General features: G+C 41.0%; 1 protein-coding gene across 4 annotated transcripts in view; it reads right to left on the bottom strand.

Moving 5' to 3' along the window:
* ZMAT4 (zinc finger matrin-type 4) overlaps positions 1–23,930 on the bottom strand; it is a 353,920-nt gene that overhangs the window by 267,434 nt on the left and 62,556 nt on the right. For all 4 annotated transcript variants that reach the window (XM_032413353.1, XM_032413355.1, XM_032413354.1 and 1 more), the window contains one exon: positions 20,759–20,864. In XM_032413353.1, coding sequence (XP_032269244.1) covers positions 20,759–20,864 — 106 coding nt within the window. The remainder of the gene's footprint in view (positions 1–20,758; positions 20,865–23,930) is intronic.

Below are 23,930 nucleotides of genomic sequence, written 5' to 3'. Positions count from 1 at the left end.
ATCTTATCTCCGAGTCATGCTTCAAAGTCCAACACTTGCAAACATTTCCAAGTAAAATGAATAGCTCGTGACAAGCCACATCTCAATGTTTTTAAACCTGCACGTCTCGCAAGGACTGCTCCGCTCATTTTTATCTACGTCATTTTTCTGACCCTGAGGTTTCTCAAGGTTGAGGGTCCCCTGAGATGTGACATCTGTAATTACAATCCCTCTAGATTCTTCTCGTTACCTTCTTTAAGAAAAGTGTTATGGACTTGCTTCCCCCCCTCCCTTTCTGCTATCTTGGGAGAAGCACCCATTTGTGTATTTTCTGCCCCGGATCTGTACACTTCTCAAGGACATCTGCAAGCTTCCATCCGTGGAAAACAAAACATGTTTATTTCTCCCCATCCTCCTGCATTCTCATTCAGTTCAACAGAATGTCCACTTTCACTGAAAAAAATAATTTCCCTAGGAATTAGTTATCTGTGTGGGCTGATTTAGGCGAGGTTAAAAGGCAATTTTTATTTTTAGCTTTAGAGAAATTATTCAAACTGAAATATAGATATCACTAAATAAAATCCATTGACCTATTCACATCAGTCCATAACCTGGCAGAGTACTAGGATACTGCAACTTAGCTTTCTCGGGAGGTTGTGATACATTAAGGAGGGAATTACCCTCAATGAGACATAGGTTGTCTGCACCATAGTCTGAAGAGACTCCATTGGCATTTGGAGGCATTGGGATCTGCCCTGATCAGACACCAAGTGCTTCACAGATGTTTTTGCTCAACACACTACAGAGTACCACAGGTCTACACTATGGATACTAACTCAAACCTGGAACAGAGGAAATGCATACCCACTATGTTGCATTTCATGAACTATTTTACCAACCAGACGATCCCAAGCACTATCTATAAGAGGAGTCAATAGTTAGGCTTCTTTAGGCTTTTTGAGGAGTTTACTTGGGCTTTTTGCTCGCTGTGGACCAGCTAAGGGATAGAAGAAAGACAACTAAGGAAGAAGCCACAGGCCCTTCAGCAGGGTTTGCTGTTTGGACCAGGAAGGCACATGGTGATGGGGTTCAGACACATACCGTTCCCCTGCCCTTCTAACCCCTTCTCCTTATGGACACAAGTGTTCCCAGCCCAGGCATGTCCCAGCCTTGTAGCTTCGGCCTCAGCCCCCTTCTCCTTGGGGCTCTGTCTCAGCTGGGTTGCAGAGGGCCAGCAGTTATCACGTAGGTGTGGTGCTACTGTGTGACAAGGTTATGTTAGCGAGGGACAAGAACCTACAGATGAAGTAGTGGAGAGATTGGGGGCTAGTGGCAAATGGAACCTCCTCCTCCTGACAGCAGAGAAGGCCGTAGAAGCTCAGAAGAGGAAGAGTAACAGATGCAGAAACACTTGGTCTCAGCTTAGAAACCCAAGGCAAAGCCATCAGAAGCCCCCTCTGGGCCTCTGCTTTCTAATCTGCTCACTAAGCTCTCATCAGCAATTCTATTTTATGGTCCTGTCATAATGGTCTTCCCAGACCCTTGTCCAATCACACATCTCCTCCGGACTTGGCCTGAAAACTCTAACCTTGGGTCTATATTTATGGCCACGCATCCCGTCATACCACCTGACCTGGGGGCAGACCTCCATGAGCAGTCATGGCTAATGGCTTGAATATCCCTAACAGTGCATTCCTGCAAAAAGGCCCTTCTGCACCTGACTCCTAAGTACACAGATGGAAACGCCACTGCATCTGCCCCATCAGGCATTCAAAGGCACGAATTGAAAGCTGCAAGGTATCCTCATGAAATACCATGATCACCAGACCATGAGACTGCTTTTTAGTGCAATTTCTAGCTAACATAGTTAACTCTAGAATTTACAGTTACAGAAATTCAATTCAGAGTCTCGGCTGTCCCTAGGCTGAGGGGAGAATTTAGTGTCACACCTGCTTCCTCCCTGGGGGCTTCCTTTTTGCTTTGACTGGTTGCACTGATACATCAATTGGGAAACTGTTCTCATCAGTGGAGTATTGATTTAAAAGTCTCAGGCTCTGGGACTCAGGGCATAAACCTTCTCCCCAGAGTTATTTTATATGACCCATTGCATTAATGTTGCATATAAGAATTTCCCCATACTTTATAATAAACATTTTCCATTCTGCAAATTGCAAACCAATGGCATTCTTGAGCATCCAGTGCGATGTTTGATATTCCATTCACTATCACCACAAGTATCTTAGGCTTTATACAAGACGCTGCCTACACAGGTTTTTGTCCCTTCCTATCACTAAATGAACCTGAAAAGCAAAAGAAGTACTTAAAAATACGGCTGTGACTTTTGAATTTTCCACATTTTCTTTTTCTTTGCCCCCACCACCTCTTTTTTTTTTCCATTCAGTCTTAAATAGCAACTGGGACATATGAGGAGATGGGGAGGTTTATTCTGTGATCCCCCATGGATCAGAACAACCTCACTCTCTCCCCCTCTGGCTGGCTGTGGGGTGGGCTTGACTATATGGAAATCGGAAATCTCACGCCATGTTTAACCTGCCTTAAAAGTCGGTCTGAGCAAGTGTGCATCTTTAGGGGAGCTCCAGGAAGAAGCTGTGGGACCTCACCACTGCTGTCCTGCCCAAAAGTTACGCCAGACTCAATCCTCGCCACCCCCCTTCCCTTCAGAGAAATGGTCCCTGCACGAGTTACTCTGATTGGCACTGAAAACAAAAACAAGAAATTGATATTCCATCTCAGGATGTCTCTTTTTGTACCCTGTAGCACAGGGGGAAGAAAGGAAGTCAAAGAATGAGTGCTTAAGTCAGCAATTCACAAAGCAATTCACAGAGTTGTCCACTAACCACAAGCCTCGAATTTCACCCAGCCCTTTATCATTGTCTCCGTGGTATTTAAAAAACAAAGCAAAACAAACTTTCAAAACTGCAGACCTACAGTTCTGCCTTCAGTGCACTAATTAGCATGGTATCTCCTTCCCTCCTGGGCCCCACCCCACGCAGCTGCTACAGAGATCCCAAGGTGAAGGGGCCTGGATTTGCAAGCCTGAAGCATTTTTCACAGCATTTCAGCCAAAAATCACCTTGTTTTCTCCCTTCCTTTTGGGTGTCTGGAAAGCTGCGTGAAGTTCTAGGCCAAATGGCCACTCGCAGTGTTTGCAGAATTAGCTTCAGTGCAAAACTTTCTGGCCCCGCGCCCTGTCTCCTCGGGAGGTGCCATTCCTGGGACCTCTACTTGCATGGTGGGGGATAGGGGTGGGGGGCAGATACCTGGGCCCCCAGGAGGGCTCATGCTTCTCCCACTGCACTCCAGCAGACCCAAGCTGCATGCCATTCCCACGCAGCCTGCCTTGAGAGTTTTTGCGCCACCGCTGGCCTGAGTCTCCTTTCCCAGTCTCACTGCTGAAACCTTCCTCACTCTTCAGAGCCCTGCTCATCCCTCCTCTGAGCATCCAGCCTGATGATGCCCCACACCCTGCAGCCTGCCCCACCAAAACACAGCGCCAGCTGCTGTCCAGGCGTCAGGGAGGCTGGGCACGCCGATGTGTCTAACAATTGTGCCCACACGCATCCTGGCCCACCAGGGGACCCAAGCTGTGACACAGACAGCACCACTCATTCCGTATTCTTGGGCCCTAGGCTCAGGGCCTGGCACATTCTGAGGGGACAGTACATGCTTGCTGAATCGAAGGGGACATAGCTGGATTCAACTGCAGTGCCACCTGTCCCTTCTCAGACTGAGAAAAAAGGGAGTGTGACAGGACCAGGCAAGGTAATACTGAGGAAATTTCCTAAATAGCAGGGCCCAGGTATTGTAGCTTCTTTGAACCGCAATTCCCTCAAAGGGCAAGTGCAAAATCATACCTACCTTGAGAGTCATTGAGAGAAGGAGATGAGATGATGCCTATGAAGACTGGTCCAGGGCTGGTCCTCGGTCAGTGAAACTGTGCCATAAATAAGGTCTGGGGTGGGGAGCATACCAGGCAGGTCATACACTCCTCACCTGCAACAAGCTCCACCATGAGACTGGTTTGTCGCTAAATACACTAGAACAGGCACTTTGGACGTAGAGCAAGACCCCTAAGTCTGGGCCAAAGCCCTCCATGGGTAAGCTAGGCGGGAAACAGGCGAGGGTCTCAAGGGTGCTAGCAGGTCCTGGGAGAGGCAGTGTCCCGGCCCAAGCCTTTCACACTCTAGGACCTCAACTGCCACCCGGCTTCAGAGCAGGGCTGTAAGAGGACACAGAATACACCATAGCCTCTGCTACAGCCTGAGGGATCAGCTCCTTGCTCATCCCCTGCCTCCTCTCGGTCTGGGCAAGCCTTCAAAGAACTTTAAATCCAAGCATGAACCAGGGCAGCTGTGCCCAGAGACCTGATCTGCAAGTTAATGTCCCCCCACACACACTACTCAGGAAGAACTTTCTCGTTCTTTAAATCTTTAAATCTCCTCCCCTTGCAAATATTTATGAAACCCCACAGTGGGATATGTTCTTGCCAACCTGCGTGGCTGTGTTCCAAGGTCCTAACACCAGGCTGTTAATGTATGACAAGCCGCAGTGGGCAGGACATCTTATTTTTCAAACCCCGCTTGCAAGTCAGATGAAAAAAGACGTTCTGAAAGGCAGCAAAGAACACTTAGAAACCAATAAACATCTCTACCCCCTGACTGATTCTACCTTGAAGAGCTGCCTCGAGTTTCCATATGCTGCATAAATCTACCCTATTTTACAGCCACGGAGGTCCCTGCTGATGCTCCTCATAGTCCCAATCACCTCCAACTTCGGTGGGCTCTGACACAGGAAATCTCCATTGATAAAGTAGATAATGCGCACTTGCTTTCCCAGAACAACACTGGGTGGAGATGAATCTTCTCTCATCTTTACTGCTGTGGCGGCTATTTCTCAACTTTACTTCCCAGGACTTCATCCTGGGTCAGCACAATGTTTCACCAGCGAACAAAACGTAGCTAAAATTATAGGCCATTCACCTTCCTCCACCCCAGTCCCCTTCTCCACTCCAGGCTTCGGAACACTTCCTACCATTCAGGGGCTTTGTTTGTTTTTTTCCCCAGATCAAAGTCTCCTCAGTTGACTGTAAATAGGACATGTTCCCAGCTCCTTCTCCCTTAGCATCTAGTCTAGCTTCTCTCTTGTGTCTGCCTGTCTATATCCGTCTCTCAGATAGATAGATAATACATGATGGAGAGAGAGAATCAAAAACACTGCTTCTCTAATATATGGACAGAGACCAATGTATAGGACATCCCTAATATATATGGACAGAGAGAAAAAGAAAGAGTCAAATAAGAAGGAAAACAGTTTTTTTTTTTTCTTTTTTTTTTTTTTAAGATTTTATTTATTTATTTGAGAGAGAGAGAGAATGAGAGACAGAGAGCATGAGAGGGAGGAGGGTCAGAGGGAGAAGCAGACTCCCTGCCAAGCAGGGAGCCCGATGTGGGACTCGATCGCGGGACTCCAGGATCATGACCTGAGCCGAAGGCAGTCGCTTAACCAACTGAGCCACCCAGGCGCCCAACAGTTTTTTTCTTTATTTCAAATGTACATATTTGTCCCTTTCTCCTGAGAGCTCCCAGGGCTCTCCTAAGTGGTTTTCCATTTGAATACACAAAAGAAAGGGAGCTAGTCACAAATTTTTCAGTATAAAAAAAACTTTAAAACATCACCAACATACCTAGAAAATTAATAAGTCAATCATTAAATCAATCAATCTAGTGATCACTTTAATAATATAAATCATTGCCTGACCAGCTTTGGAAATCATTGGCATAAAAGCCATTTAAAAATACTAAGCCCCCAAAGGAGTAATCAAATAGTGAACTCCAATATGCAGTGATGGTTTAAGCCAATGTTTCTCAACTGTAAGTAAAAGAAGAAATTCTCAAGGATTTGATGACTCCTATCTGAGAAACAATAACTTATTAATCTAAAGTCTTATAAAAAATGTCTTTTAATTGTTATCACAGGGAAGAGGAATGTTTCATCTTTATAGCTGGTCAAATATATTTATTAAAAATTATCATTAAAGGGGTGTCTGGGTGGCTCAGTCGTTAAGCGTCTGCCTTCGGCTCAGGTCATGATCCCAGCGTCCTGGGATCGAGCCCCGCATTGGGCTCCCTGCTCGGCGGGGAGCCTGTTTCTCTCTCTCCCACTCCCCCTGCTTGTGTTCCTGTTCTTGCTATCTCTCTCTCTCTGTCAAATAAATAAATAAAATCTTTAAAAAAAATCATCATTAAAAAGTTTTAAAATCTAAGGGTGCCTGGGAGGCTCAGTCAGTTAAGAGTCGGACTTCTGATTACAGCTCAGGTCATGATCTCAGGGTCGTGAGATCGAACTCCATGTCGGGCTCTGTGCTGGGTGTGGAGCCTGCTTAAGATTCTCTCTCTCCCTCTCCCTCTGCACACCCCCCACTCTATAAAAACAAAAACAAACAAAAATAAAGTCCAAAAGAATATGCAGAATCTCAAGATTACATCCATGTGCCCAGTTTGAGAAACCCCATTCCAAATGTCTTATTTACAGACAGTTCTCAGAGCTACAAACTCCTAAAATTCTAGGGAACCAAACACTGAGCATCACTGTAAATTGTTTTGTTTCCTCTTCTTTTTTCTCTTTTCTTTTCTTTCCTTTTTTCTTTCTTTTTAACTCAGGCATTAGAAATGACTATTTCCTGAAGACATGGATAAGTACTTCCTTATGATTACACACAGGACAAATGTCCCAGTCAAAAAAAGCAAGATTTCCTGCAGTGTGACCTTGAGCAGCCTTAACTTTTAGAGATGTGCTGCCATAATCAGGACCTTGTTCTGTATGTGAAGCAATCACATTTCCCCTTTTTAATTATTAAATACATTATAATACATATCTAGTCTATAGACAAGACTCAAGCAGTTCTTTTTATTTTCACATTTCATTAATAGAGAAGAATAAGTCAAATTGCATTTTCTTTGTAGCCAAGTCATCGTAAATCTCTGTGATGAATAACACATACCTATGCTCCTCTCAGGCTGCTTACCCCTTTCTCATTTGTATGGCTGTCATTTCTGCTCCTGCCTTAACTCCCTACCCAAAATAAGTGCAATATCTTTGTCTTTTTCATCTAGGGATCACCATAGAGGAGGCAAATGGAATCTATTATGGTACATTTACAGAGTATAGATGTTCAAAAAATATGTTGGGAGAATAAATGCAGACAAACATCAGGGGTGTTCATCATCACACTCTTAACTCAGAAGAAAATGTTCAGAAATAGTTGCAAGTCCCCCACCTCTCAGAATCCTGTACTACTTGGCTAACCCATTAACCAGTGTGTCCTTCTGTACACCATTGTCACAAAAACAAGCTGCAGAGACTTGCAGTTTCCCACGTGAGCATTCCCAGAGGGGAGGATGAGACCCTTTTGAATTCCAGAGTCAGCCCTACAAGGCTGAGCACACTGAATAGAGTGAACAAGTTTTACAGCAGGTGGTCCATATCTTTCAAAGATTCAGGGGATAGCCCTGGACATTATGACCCAGCACCTCTCTTTATTTTTTATTAAAAAGGGAATGTGTATCTCTGCTGCATTAATATTTTAGCTATAAGATGGCTTTTCTGAGCAAACACACTTTGGTTTTTAAGGTGTTAGTGTAGTATACATTACTTTATATTCCTGTAATCAGAAAACATTTCATGAAAAATTCTAAATGCCATAAAGACCCAGTGACATCAGATTAACTTTGTTTTCTCCTCAACTGAATCAGAATATTGATTAGTGCATAAATATCACCACCACTGTCTTATCTCAGGCATGCCAAGCCATTCCAAAGACATTTGCGTTCTTCAAGTACTAGAGCCAAGAGATCTCATGCTTCTTTCAGTGGCCTCAACTTATTCAGCATCAGACTTTTAATTATTTCTTTCAAATGTGGTCCTTGCTTCTCACTATCCACAGTCCCAAAGCAAACTGACTTGATTAATTCCTTGTCCCGTGACACAATCAGATTAAAACAGCTTTTAAACCAGGAAAACCTCATTATCATAGAGCTTATTATTATATGCACTGGATAAGGTACAGGTCAAATCATGTCTCTGGATCATCATAATTATATAGCTTGAAAAGCAGACACAAGGCAGTAATAGCCAAAGGGGAGGGGTTAGTCATGTCACTAGCAAAATAAAGAGGATCCACTATGACACTTTCTTCTCTTTCAAGAAAATAAAACTTTTTTTTCCTTTAGATCAAAGGAGACTATTATGGGATCACATGAAACAGTAAAAATTTCAATAAAGAATGTTATAGCACTTTACCAAAAAAATGTGGTAATGAAAATGCAGCTTAAGGGTGAAATTGGGAAAAAAAAGATAGCATATTTTGGCTTTTTATTACAGGATATTTAAGAGACAGCTTGGCAATAAATGCTAACATCTTTCTAATGGTTGGGAATGCAGTTTTATAAAGCTGGAAACTCACCTTGACTTATTGACACAGCAGAGTTTTAAGTTACATTGCTCATTCCCAGAGGAAATGCACCACACTGCAAAAAATGTGCTTAGCCTCCCTCCATAAATGGAGGTAGGTGTGAGCTACTGTTACCCAGCTGCATTAGGCGTTTTGACCCAGGAGAGGCAGATGGAAGGGGCAAGCAAACCAGGAAAGAGGGAGGAAAAGAGGCAACAATGTAAAAAAGAAAGCAAAACAAAAACAAAACAAAGCAAAAAAAAAAAAAAAAACCTGGCATTCATTATGCCCCACTAGGTTGAAATACAGTGAAGAAAAAAAAAGAAATTAAAATCATGGCCCTTGTCTTCAACACAATTACAGTTTAGTTGAAGAGCAATGATTAAATCTTAGCAAAAGAAAAGAATGGAACAGAATACATATATTATTAAAAACTAAATTACACAACAATTATATGTGTACTCATGTGTTATATGTTACATTTTTCTGAAATTTTAATGTAGAAATTGGCTTAAAATGGAGTAAGTGCATAGATATCCCTGCTTCGACATGACCCGATACTATAAAGATACCAATTCTCTTCAAGTTAATTCTTAAATCCGATGGAATTCCAATACAAATTTCAACCGAATTTGTGAATTTGTTCAAGCATTTATATGAACAACAAAATTACACACTGCATAAATAGCTAAGTCAACTCTGCAATAGAAAAGGAAAGAGATATGACTGGTCACTCTCAGATATTATAACATAATTCCAAGGGATGGTAATTAAGTACAGCATGGACTGGCCCAGATGAAGACAAATAGGACCACAGAACAGTATAGAAAGGTCTGATTTGGGGTCAAGTACCTGAAGAAAATTAACATACGGTAAAAGTGACACCACAAATTATGGGAAAGAAGGGGATGTAGATGGTGGTAGGAAAACTGGTGAACTACACACAGGAAAATCAAAGTGGATTCCTACCTTATACAATATATAAATGCAGGCTCCAAATAGAGTTAAAGACATGAATATAAAAAATAGAAGTGTCAAATTAATAGAAGCTAGTATATTTAATGTTTTTGTGATCTATCAGTGGGAAGAACTTCTTAAAGTGTAAAGGCAAAAAGTTTGTTAAATTTATCACATAAAAACTGGCAAGCTTAACAAACAAAATTAATAAAGGGGATCATGAAAACTTTTAATAAGATGACCAAACAGAAGATATCTGCAATGCCTAAATCCAATAAGAAATATATGAGAAAATCAAACAGAAAAATACTAGAATAGCAAGAGAAAAATTGACACAAGATATAAACAGAAATCACCAAAAAAAAAAAAAGAGAGAGAACAAAAGGACTAAAAAGTATACACAAAGTTGTTCAGACTTCATAATAATTAGAGAAAGGCAATTTAAAATAACAAGATATCAAATATCAAGCAGATCAGAAAAAAGTGAGAAAGCTGAACAAAGCCGATTGCTGACAGAGACATAGATATGGGATCCCTTATGTAGCACCTCACTACTAAGCAAGGCTTAGACAAATAAGGAATAATATGACTTCTGCGCACTAGTTCCACTCTTGCCTGTACATCCAGGTCACATAAATTCCCACACAGGTTCTTTAGGAAACTTGTTTAAGGATGTTTGTCACAATGTTGCTTGGGTGAGCACTGTGAGCGGGGGCACTAGAAGCAACCTAAGTATCCAACCCTGAAGGAATGGGAACTCAAAATATGATACACGGAATGTTGCACAGCAGTCAGGAGCAAGACATTCGACATCTTGTAGGAACATGAATGGTTCCTAGAAACACGCTGCTGACTGAAATAACACGATAAGGATGAGATTCACATCACGACGCCATTTGTATACATTAAAAATACATGCCTACACTGTGCATAATGACTTCCTTCCAAAGAGCACACTATAGAAAGGGAGAAAAAGAGTAAATTTACAGTGGATTAACCTGACAAAGACCACTTTGACCTAGAAGATCAAGGGGAACATTAACAGTGATAAGTCATGTTGATAATACTACCCTCAACATGATGGGATGAGAATGGCGCTTTACCGCTGAGATCTTCCTCACCAAGAACGTAGAACCCCAGACTGATCATGAGAAAAACATCAGAAAATCTCCACTGAGGGTCTTTCAACTAAATACCTGACCAGTAGGCCTCAGAATTACCAAGGCCATCAAAAACAAGGAAAGTATGAGAACCTGTCAGTCTATGGGAGCCTAAGGAGACGTGATGTCTAAATTTAATGTGCAATCCTGGATGGGATCCTGGAACAGAAAAGTGACATTTGGTTAAAAACTAGGGAAATCTAAATAAAGTACAGACCTCAAACTTTATAATGTATGTTATATAATAATAATAACATATCAATATTGGTTCATGAGCTGTGAGAAATGTGCCATAGTAATGCAAGATGTTAATAATATGGGAAACTGGGTCAGGGTATACAGAAATACTCCATACTGTGTTTGTAATTTTTCTGTAAATCTAAAGCTAATCTGAAATAAAAGTAAAAATAAATAAATAAATAAATAAATAAAATCTGAAATAAAAGTATGCATGCCCACAAAGCAATACATATTTTAAAGAACATATACAAATAAAGAACATGTCAAACCTAATAAAATAGTTACCTGTGGCGACGGGTATGAGGAGTGGGGATAAAACGAAAGATGACTGAAGCTTCTCATGTAACAGAAGAAAGCGCTAAAATCTGAAAGGGTTAGGTGACTTCATTAAGATTGTACTTACAACACAGGCCTTCTGACCTTGGACTACACCCAAAGCTCTTTTTATAACTCAGCCCTGCTTTGCCTGCTCTGAGGATAAGCTAAGAATGAATTTACTCCATGGATAGAAAACAGAGTTTAGCAGGTGAGCCAAAAGGGAGCATGAACTTTTCCATGAAGTGGAAAAAGATGAAGACATTGCTCTGGGCTTTAAAGCAAATGACAGCATCCCGAAGGGCTCCTAGGTTAAACATGGGGGCTGGCTTTAGGGCCATAGAACTGTGGGGAATTAGATAAGAGGCATTGTTCAGGCAGAACCTGGAAGCTTAGTTTCCAGAAGATAGACTTATTTGCAGTAAGTCAATAGCTACAAAGAATTAATGAAAACATGAAATGAGTAGGATTTCTTGGATTAGAAGGCAGGGCAACATTCCAGGTCAGAGGCAAAGTTTGTGACTGCAAGGCCAGAACGGGTCCTCTAGAAGCCCAGAGGAGGAAGATTGGTAGCAGATAGAAAAGAGCTTTGTTCTATTTTTCCTATTTTCTTAGTAAAATCTAAAAACTTTCAAACTTCCTGTAGGTTTTTCAAGGTGAAGGAAGGACTGTTTCTATATTTGAAACAGTAGAGAGTGGACGTAAGAGCCTTTTTAGCAGCTAGCATAGTGGTGGTGTCCCAGAGACCAAGGACCCCTGAAGGATTGAGCAAGGAGACAGGAGTAGTAGGCACAGGAGGAAGCAATTTGGGGGTGGCATGGGCACTTCCCAATGAGGTACATTTATGTCTTTATATGATCCTCAGAGAAAGGGATGGAATTCAAAGTTAGAAAAATACTACTCAAAATTAAGTCATCTTAGAAAAAGCCTGAAGAAACTAATTAAATTCCCAAATCACAGAGAAGGAGGAACCATGCTGTCCTCAACACCTTTTCCCACTAACAGAAGAAATGTAGACAAAGACACATGGCTTAAATCAACACTCAAGCCCACTTACTTAGGTCATTAGCCTTTAAGAATCCTCTGTCTGCTAATATCTTAAAAAAAAAAAGAAATCAACAAGCCCAGATGGCTTAGTGATGAAGAGGTCAGGAATGCATATGTTTTCAAGTAAATGCTGGGAGTTTGGAAAGCTGGAAGAAAAATTGTCACTGTCAATAACCAACCAGCACAGGCTGGGATCTGAAAATCAACAGATCCGTGCCTCACTCAATGAGTGTTCACAGGGAGAAAGTCTTTTTTTTCTACTGGTTACTTCAGTGCTACCAAGGAGTTATCAGTCAATTCAGTAAATATTTCTTTATGAATTATATTTATATAAGGAGATCTATGCCATGATTAAAACAAATAAAAAATGGAGGGTCTAGCGTGCCGCCATTTGCAGAAAATATTTCAAAGGAAAAATTAAGTTGCATCTATATGCATAGAATATTTCAAAGAAAATTGGCACACTGTTTTCATCTGAGAAGAATAACTGGGGAGCTAAGGGATAGGTGGGAGACTTTTCACATACGCACTCTTTCATGCTTCTTGAATTTTGAATCACATGAATTTACTGCCACTTCAAAAAAGGAATAAAATGCTAAGATAAAAAGATTAAATATTTATATATTTATACCCCACTACTTTCATCAAAGACTGTAACAGATCAAGTAACATCTACATCTAATGCAAAAGGATAAAATAAATAATTGAGGGATATGGATTTAAAATAAAACAGGGAAAATAAAATAATAGTATCCAGAGGTAAAGTGAGTACAGTAAAATCCTACATTGTCTAGTTGCTGGACATGGCTATGAATTTGGTGGCGAAAGCAAAGCAGGAAACAAGATTAAAGAGTCAACTGCCAATAATAAGCTAGCCTCTCAGCAGAGGAACGACGTTTCTTACAAGGCAAAGCACATGGAAATTTCTTCCAAACATCCATCTTTAGAAGACACCGAGATACACGTATGTGCCCTCAGCCTTGGCACACAACTGGACCCCGCAGAGGTTGCTCCCAGACCACCAGAGCGTGGAAAGGGCAGACCATTCAATGCCTGAGGGCCACAGAGTTCAGGGCCTGGGGGACCAGTTGTCTAAGCCCAAAAAGGTGGAGCAGAAGGGAAATCCTACATGTCAGACAGGCCACTCACTACACAGGCCCCAAATTCCAACTGGAAAAGCTCTGTGCTTGACCAATTACGTCAGAGGAATTGGAGAGAAAATCCTAATTTGATAGCATATAATTCCCTTGTCTTTTAGACAAACAACACGTTTGCTTCAGTTTCCTACAGAGCACTGTAATGAATAGGCATCATCTTCATGGCAGCCCCCAGACACTTGATTTCCAGAATTGTTTATGTTTCTTTGCCAAGCCCACTCCCTTTGGGATGCATGGGCTTTCCTCTCTTTCCCTTTCTTCTCCACCTCCACTTCATCACCAAAATACCCAAAGAAAGTCCTAATCACCATGTGCCCTGTAGTGCCACACACATATAGTACACAGAGACAACGCTATGTGCTCACCACACTGGTTCCATTTTCCTCCTGGGCACATACCTAAGCCCATTTCCCAGCCTCTCATACAGTCAGAAGAAGACACAGTTGAGTTCTGGCTCATAGAATGTGTGTGGACATGATGCCTCTTCCAGGCCTGGCCCCCCAAAATGTCCTGCACAAATCACCTACATTGCCCATCAGTCCCCCAGGTGCCAGCTGGGTTTTGATCATCAGGGCAGTGTCAGGAGCAAAGATGGTGGAGCCTCTATCAGCTTGAGTCTTAAATGATTGTGAGGTACAAAATCCCCCTTTGGAAACCCACAATGGGCTATAATGTGAGTAATAAATAATTTTTACTTCTTTGTTTATTAATAGAGTTAGCCTACCTTGTCCAACATAGAAATGGAGGTTCTCGCATAATAAAAAACTTAAATGTTTGACATGGACTTAGCTCAGATGGATGGTAAGTAGGGAAAAAACAGCAGTTCCAGGTTATACAGTGGCAAAACACCGGCAAAACTATTGACTACGATACCATGGAATGTAGACCACCTGCCCATTGAGCTTACTGTTGTAGGGGAACTAGATGGTTCTATGCTAGGAGAGGGTTATAATTCCAAAAGAACCAGAAGAGGATGGAAAAACAGAACACTTGATATCTGTTGTCTGTTACTAATTGTAACTATAATGTGTAACTGGCACATAAGCACATAGAAGTAAAAAAAGAAGAGTTATTCTGGAAATTTGGGACCTAGTTAGAAAAGTCATTTGTTAATTGCTTCCAGTAACCAAAAATGAAAGATGTCGTAGCAGAAGACATTATATGTTGAAGACCCAGTGAGACTTCCCAGTTGCATATTGTGACTCAGGACTTTGGCAAAAATTGGATTAAGGATGTCATCTTTCCGCCTACTTTTAGATAACCTGAAGATGGCCACGATTAAACTGAAAAACAGAAAGAGGCACAGAGATGAGGAAGCAATAAAATAAAACAAGCAGCCTTGAAATTGTGTCTAGGAAAGAATTGTATGGTGACAACACATGAAGCTTTCTGAAAAAAAGTAAATCAGAAGCTTTCTATATTACTGAGAGAATTGTATTACTAAAGCAATTATTATTTTGAATTAGAAAGTCTTTGAATATTCTGTATGCCTTAAATCAGTCTCAGGAAGGAAATGGGCTATGAATGCTGGCAGTCCACAAGGAAAGTGTAGGACCCAAGATCCATTTCAGATGTGGCAAGGATGATGGAAAGGGAAGAACTGTGGAGGACAGAACCAGGGCTCATTAAGAAAAATGAACAAGAAAGTCCCTCTCAGAGGAAGACTGGAATCTATTTGGGGAACTTCCCCACTCTCTGAAAAGAGGAACTTCCTAATGGCTGCCCTGCAGGATGCCAACTTTGCTATGGGCCAGTGATTACTCTCTGTCTTCTTTTCCTCCTTTTTCTGAATAAGAAACATTACCATTGTCATCACCACTCTAAAGGAGGAGGTGGAGAGGTAACATTTCTGTTTTGCTCACAAGCTGCAGGACCAAGAGGAGAGACACACTCCCTTCCTGGAGACCCTGAAATTTGAGCTGAGTAAAGAAACTGGGTAGGGCTTGAGGAGAAGGAACATGTACTCTATGTGTTAAAAGAAAAATGGAATGGATTTTTGGTGAACAGAGGGGTAGACTGTGGCAGAGACGATCCTATGTGTTTGTTGAACCCATTTCATTTCCTTGCGCAAATAAATTATTTTTCCCAACCTCTCCTGCAGCTAGGTGGGACCATGTGATTGAGTTCTAGCCAGAGGAATGCAAGCTGGTTCCTAAAATCCCCTAAGTGATGTCATATGCTCTCAGCAAATGAGAACTCATGCTGCAGAGCATACTCTACCTACCCTTAACCAATGAGCATTAAGCATACACCATTTGACAGCGGCTCTTAGCCAATGTGTGTGTTGCCCAGAGTATTCAGCCTACTGTTGTTTTCTTCACTGTAGCCTCTTAACCATTCATTTGGTGTTCCAGTGAACTATTTTGACTAGTGATAATTGATAAAAGATAAAATGACTGGACTTGCTGGAATAAAACAACAGAAAAATACAATAATAGTTAGAAATTTTATAGAATCTCAAGAGTCTTCAATGAAATGGTCCCAAGAAACAGAGGTAAAGACTAGTAGGCAATGGGGAATGGGTTGAAGTCCTCTGACATTATAGAGGGTAACAAGAATAGCTTTAGCCTTGGCAAATGAGCCAATAATTGTATCAACAGCATCTGGGAGAAATTAAGCATGTCATGACTGTAAGGGATTTGGAGAGACTGAAACAGTGATTCTCAATGTACGGTGCAAAGAAGCATCTCCACAGGAACCTTGCTATAAAGATCTTTTATTGTCCTCACCCAGTTAGCATTTGCATCTTTAGGAACATATCACCTGCAATGCCCAGGATGGCTGTTGACCCAGTGAGCCCTGACAGAACTCAAGTGCAGTTAATATAGTACCTGATAGGAATGATGGGCTGCAGAAACATAACATGATATTAACCAACAGCTCTCAAACATGGGAAAGAAGCTGTCCAGACTGCATATATACTCAGACAATTAGAAAAAAGAAAAGGGAAAAGCAAAGTTGAGAAGGTATGAGAGATGGAGGGAGAAAAGTCCTTAAAGGCAATGGTAGTATAGAAAATTATGCTGCTTTAATCAGCACACATGAGAAACTTCAGATTTCACCTTGTTGGGTCTAACCACAAAGCACTTACATCCCATCTACTACCCGACTTACAGAGACCAGAAGATTGTCCTTTGGCTAGTCCCCTGCATTAAACAGAAGCTGGGAAGGCCAAAGTTCTATTGGAAGACAATCAAAACAAGAGAAACAGGAAAAATCCATTTCAGCATGCCTCTGTAAGTCCTCTGTGTGTGCTGTGTGTCTGACCACAGAGCAATCCTGGATTCTGCCACTCCTGGGTGGCTTAATGGGGGTTCATTTATCAGGACTGACATTACTTCAAGATTCAGAAATGTTTGAAGGGTTTTTCATCAGTTTAGAGAATTGTCTTTCCTATATAACTACAAAACCATCACCTACACCTTAAGGCCAGATCCTGAGTACAGACTGACTCCCAAGGTATAACAATACCTCCTCTGGTGTACCCATCGATGCTTCCATTCAACTTGACCCATTGTTTCCCTCCTCCAGTCCCCAACTTCAGCCTTTTCATCAACCTACAGCCTACAAGAACAACAACCATGGGCCAAACTCTAGGGTGGGTGCTATAGAAATAATTGAAGAAACTCAATGCATGACTCTTGCCTACCCTCAGGAAGCTTACAATCCTGTTTGTAGGTGCCAGGACACCTGAGCCACTGATTTTGCAAGGAACAATTAATTACATACATGGCACAGCAACACAAGAGATATCAGCATTCACAGGAAGGGGCAAGCCACAGGGACTGGCACATTTATGCCCGACTTCATTGGGTTTGCCTAACAAGAGCTCTCTCTTTCCTTCTAGATCGCTCATTCATATTTTTCCTTTAGCTTTACTCAAAAAAAAAAAAAAAAAAAATTCTCTGTCCTTTTGGTTTCATTTCTCATGGCCTTCCCTATACAAATCCTCTTTTTCCTACAATGCCAGGAAACCACTCCTTCACTCATGTAAGCAACCCTTTCCTTTTGCAGAAAATGATTCTTTAGCCACTTAAAACTACAACAAACTACTCAAGTGGCCTAACTGGGAAACTATTTCTAACCTCTATAATATCCAGGCATGTTGAAAGGTACATGTGAAAGCTGTCTCTTCCCCTCTGTGTCTGTGCCTACTTGTTCTATTGACTCAGTGAACAGAGACAACATCTAATTATATTTTCCACCAAAACATTAACATGTTATTAATGCTTAGCAGTAAGAAAAATAATGTCTTTATATTTCCCATTTTTTCCACTTCAGGATTTCATATGCAAAAAGAGATTTTAAAAATATAGCATGGAAGAGTTTGGTCCATTAGACATATATTAGGTTTTTCTGTCCTCCTATACAAAGGTTCAGCCTTTTAAATGGAGCATGCAGCTATTAAGCATTAACCCATCTGTTCTGTTTCTCTTTTATTTCAAAGGACTGGCACACAAGCCTCATAGCAAAAGTCATATGAAGGCTGTTCTTTTCCCAACAATACACCTTGATCACTACCAATGGAATGTCACTCAGAAATGCTCAATTATACTGTTAAGTTCCCCAATGCTTAAGAGCCACATAAGAGTACAACATCCCCTTTCCTTTACATTCTGACCCCACACTACCCCTAACATACTACTTTGCACTTCCCTTCCCTAACACAAATCCTCCCTCCTGCCAACCCAGCTTCTGCAGTGCTCCTTGGAGATACCAAGACTTCTCATTCCAGCAACTCTTAACTTAACCCATCCATCAAGGTCTAGTTAGTTCATGACATACCCAACAAATCTTTTTTGACCACAGTAGCTCTTGGTGGTGACTCACTCTTTAGAATTTGGCATATGAAAAGATCTAAAAATTTAACAACATGACATGGCAGCTATCAGAAAGTCAAATGGGCAGAAGAATTAACACTGTTTATATCGCATCGGATCAGCAGCTCCTTAGGAGCAGGCAGCAGAACTCTACAGATCACGTTCTCAGTATCACACACGTATTTATACAACACTGAACTACCCATGGCTGTTCTCCCAACGAAGTTTATGAGCTTCTTGGAGGCAGAGACTATTTCTAACACAGCTTCAGAATCCCCTGCAATAACTAACACTAATAGTGCTGGACATGCAGAAAGTACACGGCAGATTCTTTTTGATTCGCCCCATAGGGAAGCTGGGAATATTTTCCAGTTGAATAAAATCAAGTTAAAGCAATACATCAGTGATAGAACATTGAGACTCAGTGTGACAACATTTTCAATGAATTGAGGGGATTTCAGACCCATAGAGACCCACTCTTCATGCAATTTCAGCAGAGAGAGTGTATGTGGAAGGAGGGGGCAAATGAATTGGATCAGATTATCAGTTCTCAAATGGCCTTCAGAATCATCTGATGGAAGCCATCCTCTTAGAGATGAAGAAGTGATTGGGGAAGCCTCCTGACTGAAGCTAGAAGACCAGAGTTCTCATGAGGCATGAGCCCCATTCACATCCCTAGCTGCTTTGCAGTGCCCCACCTCTGCCTGGAAGCAGGGAGTGAAACATCATTCAGAGTCCCTATCCATAGTTAACAGCAATGCATTTAATGTTGTTTTGATGATGTGTAACACTGTTAATTGCAGATCTATTGTAATTGCTTTCTTTTCTCTATCTCATTTATGCTACATGCAACAAATAGTAACACATCGTCTAAACAATTAAACTGTGCCCAGCAAGGATACAGAGTGGTAACAGGAAAACTTGAGTTCAAATAACTAAACCATTAATTGAGCAGCTAAGATCTTTTTCTTTAAAAATTTTTTTTTTCAATTTTCTGACATTACTTTTCTAGCTCAGGTAACAATAAAGCAGTGCTGGACTGTGCTACCAGAATATTTTTGTAAACAGATGCTAAGTGTGCATCTGGGATGTGCAGGCACTGTTTCAGGAATTACGGAAGATCAAATGAATAAAACTCTGTTTCTGTCCTAGAGAATCTAGTAAGATGATTAAAAATGAACATAAAAAATCTAATAAAGGGAGAACATAAAGGGCTAAGAGGAGGCTATGGAATGTAGAAGCAGGAACAAATTCCCTGATTTTTCTTAACTGGGGAAATCATATTAATAAAACCGTGTATGTTTACAAAGCAATATACACAGAAATTAGAAAGTTCTTAACTTCAAAAGATGGGTATCTTCCATTTGAGGAAATTCTTTCAAGTTCACATTTACTTCTAACACTTGATTGCCTACTTACACAAGAATATGCTAACTTTTTTCACAGGTTCTGATTCTTAAAAGTTGTCTCAGAAGAGCAAGTTTTATTTGCCCTCATCAGATTATTGCTGCAATGGAGTTAATAATGAAAAGCAATATAATCACGTATGTTATAGCACACTTTACAGCTTCCAAAGCATTTTCACAAATATTATTTCAATAGGTCTCGTTTGGTCCCCCACAAAATCCTGAGAAGTACACAGGGCCAGTTTATTGTGTTTCTGGGCGAGTACATGTGCATGTTAATATTGTTTTCTTCATTGTGCACAGAGGAACTGGAGGCTCAGAGGAGTCTGGTGAGTGACAGTGACAACTGGCATTTGTCAGACTTGTCAGACAAAAAGAAAATCGCTGGCTAAGCCCTCCAATCTAAAATTAATCACAAGTTATTACACTTGAAAACTCATGTTCCCACTGGTATATGTTCTCTCAAAAAGCAAATATGCCCTGGGCAGCACTCAGCATCCAGGGGCTTCCCAGCTTCCCTCTGTCTCCAGGGGAAGCACCTTGTTCCCTCCCCAGACATTGGCCAACCTCTCTTCTCTTATTCTCTGTTCTCAACAGAAGATGGAAAGGCAGCTATTTATTTGTTTGTCCATTCTAAAGAGCCAAAGCCACTGAATTAGGTCCTTTAAGAGTATTTGGATTTTAAAACTGTTATAACTTTACAGGGAAGTCTTTATGCTGACAAACACATTTAGGGCAGTGGCCATCGTGTGAAAGGAATTTGGTGCTGATTCACTGATGCTGCCATCTCTCTGGACGGTGATTAACAAAAGGCCTCTGAGCTTATCTTCAAGGTCATAGAAGGAAAGGGAGGCTGGCACTAATGCCTCATGCCCTGTATCCCTGAAAGGAACTTCAGGGATGAGCAATGACAGATTTAACAAGTAGAGAAAGCCCACTGAGTCTCTAGGGGCTAAGGTACCCCCCCCCAAAAAAAAGAATCTGGGAAGCAGCCAGAGCCTGAGACTGACGTCCCTAAGCCTCAATCCCAACCCTACACATGCACATTTGCCCCAGCCTGATCTCAGACTGTAAATGTAAAGGCTCAAGCCCTGTAGCTCTTAAAACCTGCCCCAAGACCAAAAGGAGCTGTCCTCAAGTCCTACAACCACAGTCCACTTTCCTCTTTCTTCCACTGAAAACACCGAATGGGAAAAGCTGTCCTTACCTCATAATGAGCCACACGCTGAGATTCGGATATCAGCTGTGCACTGCACACCTTGCAGTAACTGTCTGTAAATAAATCCTGATCGATATCGGAGGACTTCATCAGGCTAAAGGAGAATCAACAGAAAAGAAAAATGAGTCCACTGCTTTGATGTTTATGCAGGACATTAATTGTGTGAAAAAGCCAGGAGCACAGTAACAGACCCCAGGATGGTAGCAGTGGGGGAGACCTCCCTACACCTTAGGTGATACCATGTCAGTTAACCACAGTAAGTGTAGAGTGTAGAGTTTATAATATTCTCATAAGTGCCCAGTAGAATTGCTGGTACCCTACAAAACAGAAATGCACCTTTAGTTTTCTCTTTCTGACAAATCAAACTTATATCTAATGCACTGCCAAGGATTTATGTGAGAGGATATTTTCATATGTGATTTATATTAACAAAATATTGTACGTGCTCAATATATGCAACATAAAGAGACTGTATGTCTAGCATCCACATGCTAGAATATGAAGTGCCTCCCAAATCCAAATGCAAATCAAATTCTTCTTTAAGAGAACATTTAATGAAATAGGAAAAAGTTTACCATTAACAAAAGGGTTTACAAATCAGTACATACAGTATTATACTAAATTTGTTTTAAAATATGTATAGGTGCAAAGAAAAGTATCCCAAGAAGCTTTTTTTTTAAGATTTTATTTATTTGACAGAGAGAGAGAGCACAAGTAGGCAGAGCAGCAGGCAGAGGGAGAGGGAAAGGGAAAAGCAGGCTCCCTGCCAAGCAGAGAGCCCAACGTGGGGCTCGATTCCAGGGCCCTGGGATCATGAGCCGAGCAGAAAGCAGCCATTCAACCAACTGAGCCACCCAGGAGCCCCAATGCCAGGAAGTTTTAGCAAGGTGTTAATAGCAGTTATCTTTCAGAGATTATAGGTAATCGTTTATGTAATTTTGTTTATTTTTTAATTTTCTACAATGAACACATATTACTTTTGTAATACATGGAAACAAGTTAGCTTTGTCAAGAACCTTATAAGCAATACAAAATTTAGTTTTGAGTTCAACAGCTATCCTTACAGAATTAAAAAATAAAATCAGGCTCAACTATAACTTTTCTTGCAAGCTTGTATCTTTTAAAGTGAGGAGCCCTCATCATTCACGCTCACTCTTCCACATTTAGGGTTACTGATATTCATAAAAGCCACCTCCACCATCCTGCACCACAGTTGAGCCCACAAAAGTAAATAAACATATCGTTAAATTCCAAACCCTGAATTGAAATGCAGCCAAGAGTCTCAAGCTTGTGAAGGTAGTCTGTCACAAAGGTATCTCATAGCATCTGAAGCATAATGTCACCACCATAGAAATGCACACCAGCACAACCAAATGCTTTCCTCCAACCCACAAACTCCACTCCATTTTACCTCCCACCAGCCAGGTAAAAAGTAAGGACTATGCCAGACAGCATACATATGGAGAGGCAAGAGAATTTCAGACAACAGGGATGTGGTGGGAACCTTGGAGTTCATCCTGCTCCCACACCCTCATTTTATCTGTGAGACTGTTTGAAGTCACATCACTGATTATTGGCATGGCCATATATCCTTCCTGGTTTGCATGATTCCAATTTCCACACTCCAAATCCATCTCAGGTCTCATGCTACTTGCCAGCCACGTGATATTCGATGAGTCACTAAACCTTCTAGATCTTAGCTTCCTCCTACACAAATTGAGATAAATATTAGCCATGCCTTTTTAGAGAATTGTGGTGAAAATCAAAAGGAGAAATATAGGAGAAGGTACTACATAAACTGTAAACTCTCTTCATTTGAAAGGGATCATCATTACATTCTTACTAATATCCTAATGTTGGCCAAGTCTTGACCAGTACAACAAAATAGAGGACGGTGGTACATTTTAAGTGATTTTTTAAGCCATTTAAATAGCTGGGCTACAAAATAAGTATCTATAAAAAGCTGCCTGCCTCAAGAATTACAAACTCAGTTTCTATCTTTGTCCTTGGTTGTAATGGCCCATTCAGAGCATTTGATTTTCACAATGCAAAAGGATTCAGTTTTTGCTCCTAAGAGACAATGGTAGCTCTGGTTTTTCAATGCCCTGAGTACCAATAGTAATGCCAGATAGTAAGGACTACTGACTCTCATAGCTGAAGTGGATCTGTTATTTGTGGAAGGCTCATTCCTGGCAGAAAGCTCAGCCAGCCTGGAGTCTAGCACCTGCAGTGCCTGGAGACTCACTACCTAACATGGCAACCTATTCCAAAGAGTCTGGCAACTCTAGTGGCTAGGTGTTTTTCAGGTTGAATCAAAATCTGTCCCACTGTAGCTTCACTCATTCATTCTGTCTTTGGGTGCAACACAGAAAAATTCTACTCTCCTTTTTCATGCGATATCCTCTCTCAAGTACTTGAAGATAACTCTCTTCTATCTATTCTCAACCCCTGTCCTGACTTATCATCTTGGTCTGTGTCTATTTCTTTATGGCCCATCTTCAAAGGCAGTGCCAAGAATGGAATGAACATTTCAGACATGGTCTAATCAAGTGGAGGATCACAAATCCAAATGACCATCCAAAATATCCATTGTCATGTGTAATGGTCTGTATTCGCATCCCAGAATGCAAATGGAGAAGAGGTGTTTTGATGATGAGAAAATGTAGTACAACATTTTGAAATGTCAAATGGGAAAAGAAAACTTACTAAGATGTATTTTTTAAGCCAAGCTTCTATAAGTAGTTGTGTTTAAATATTATCATGTTCCCTGCTATTTCTAATAAAGAAGTGCACAAAAATAGATTCATGGGTGACCTGGTTAATAGGAATCTCCAAACTCACTGCACACTCCTTCCTCATTATACAACCGACTGCAGAAATCAAACACTGTGAAAGGATATTCAAGGTACGTGTTGGACCGAGTGGGGCCCGTAGGAGTCTGAGTCTCGGTAAAACAGCTGTGCAGCAGAAATAGCTTTAAAGGCAGAATATAAAAATGTGTATACTAAAAAAAAATTCAAAGGAAGAAGAGAATATCATGGCTTTTTCCACTGTTTTATATAAGAATATCGATTGGAATAGGCCCATATGCAGTAAAATGGCAATAAAGACCCTCTGAAATCTACAAGGCCCAAATGGAAAACCTGAATAAGTTAAATTC

This window comes from Phoca vitulina, unplaced genomic scaffold, assembly GCF_004348235.1.
Source record: "Phoca vitulina isolate PV1807 unplaced genomic scaffold, GSC_HSeal_1.0 scaffold15, whole genome shotgun sequence".
In the NCBI taxonomy this organism is placed as follows: domain Eukaryota; kingdom Metazoa; phylum Chordata; class Mammalia; order Carnivora; family Phocidae; genus Phoca; species Phoca vitulina.
Note: the sequence above shows the minus strand (reverse complement) of the source record. Positions and strands in the feature narration are given on the sequence as shown.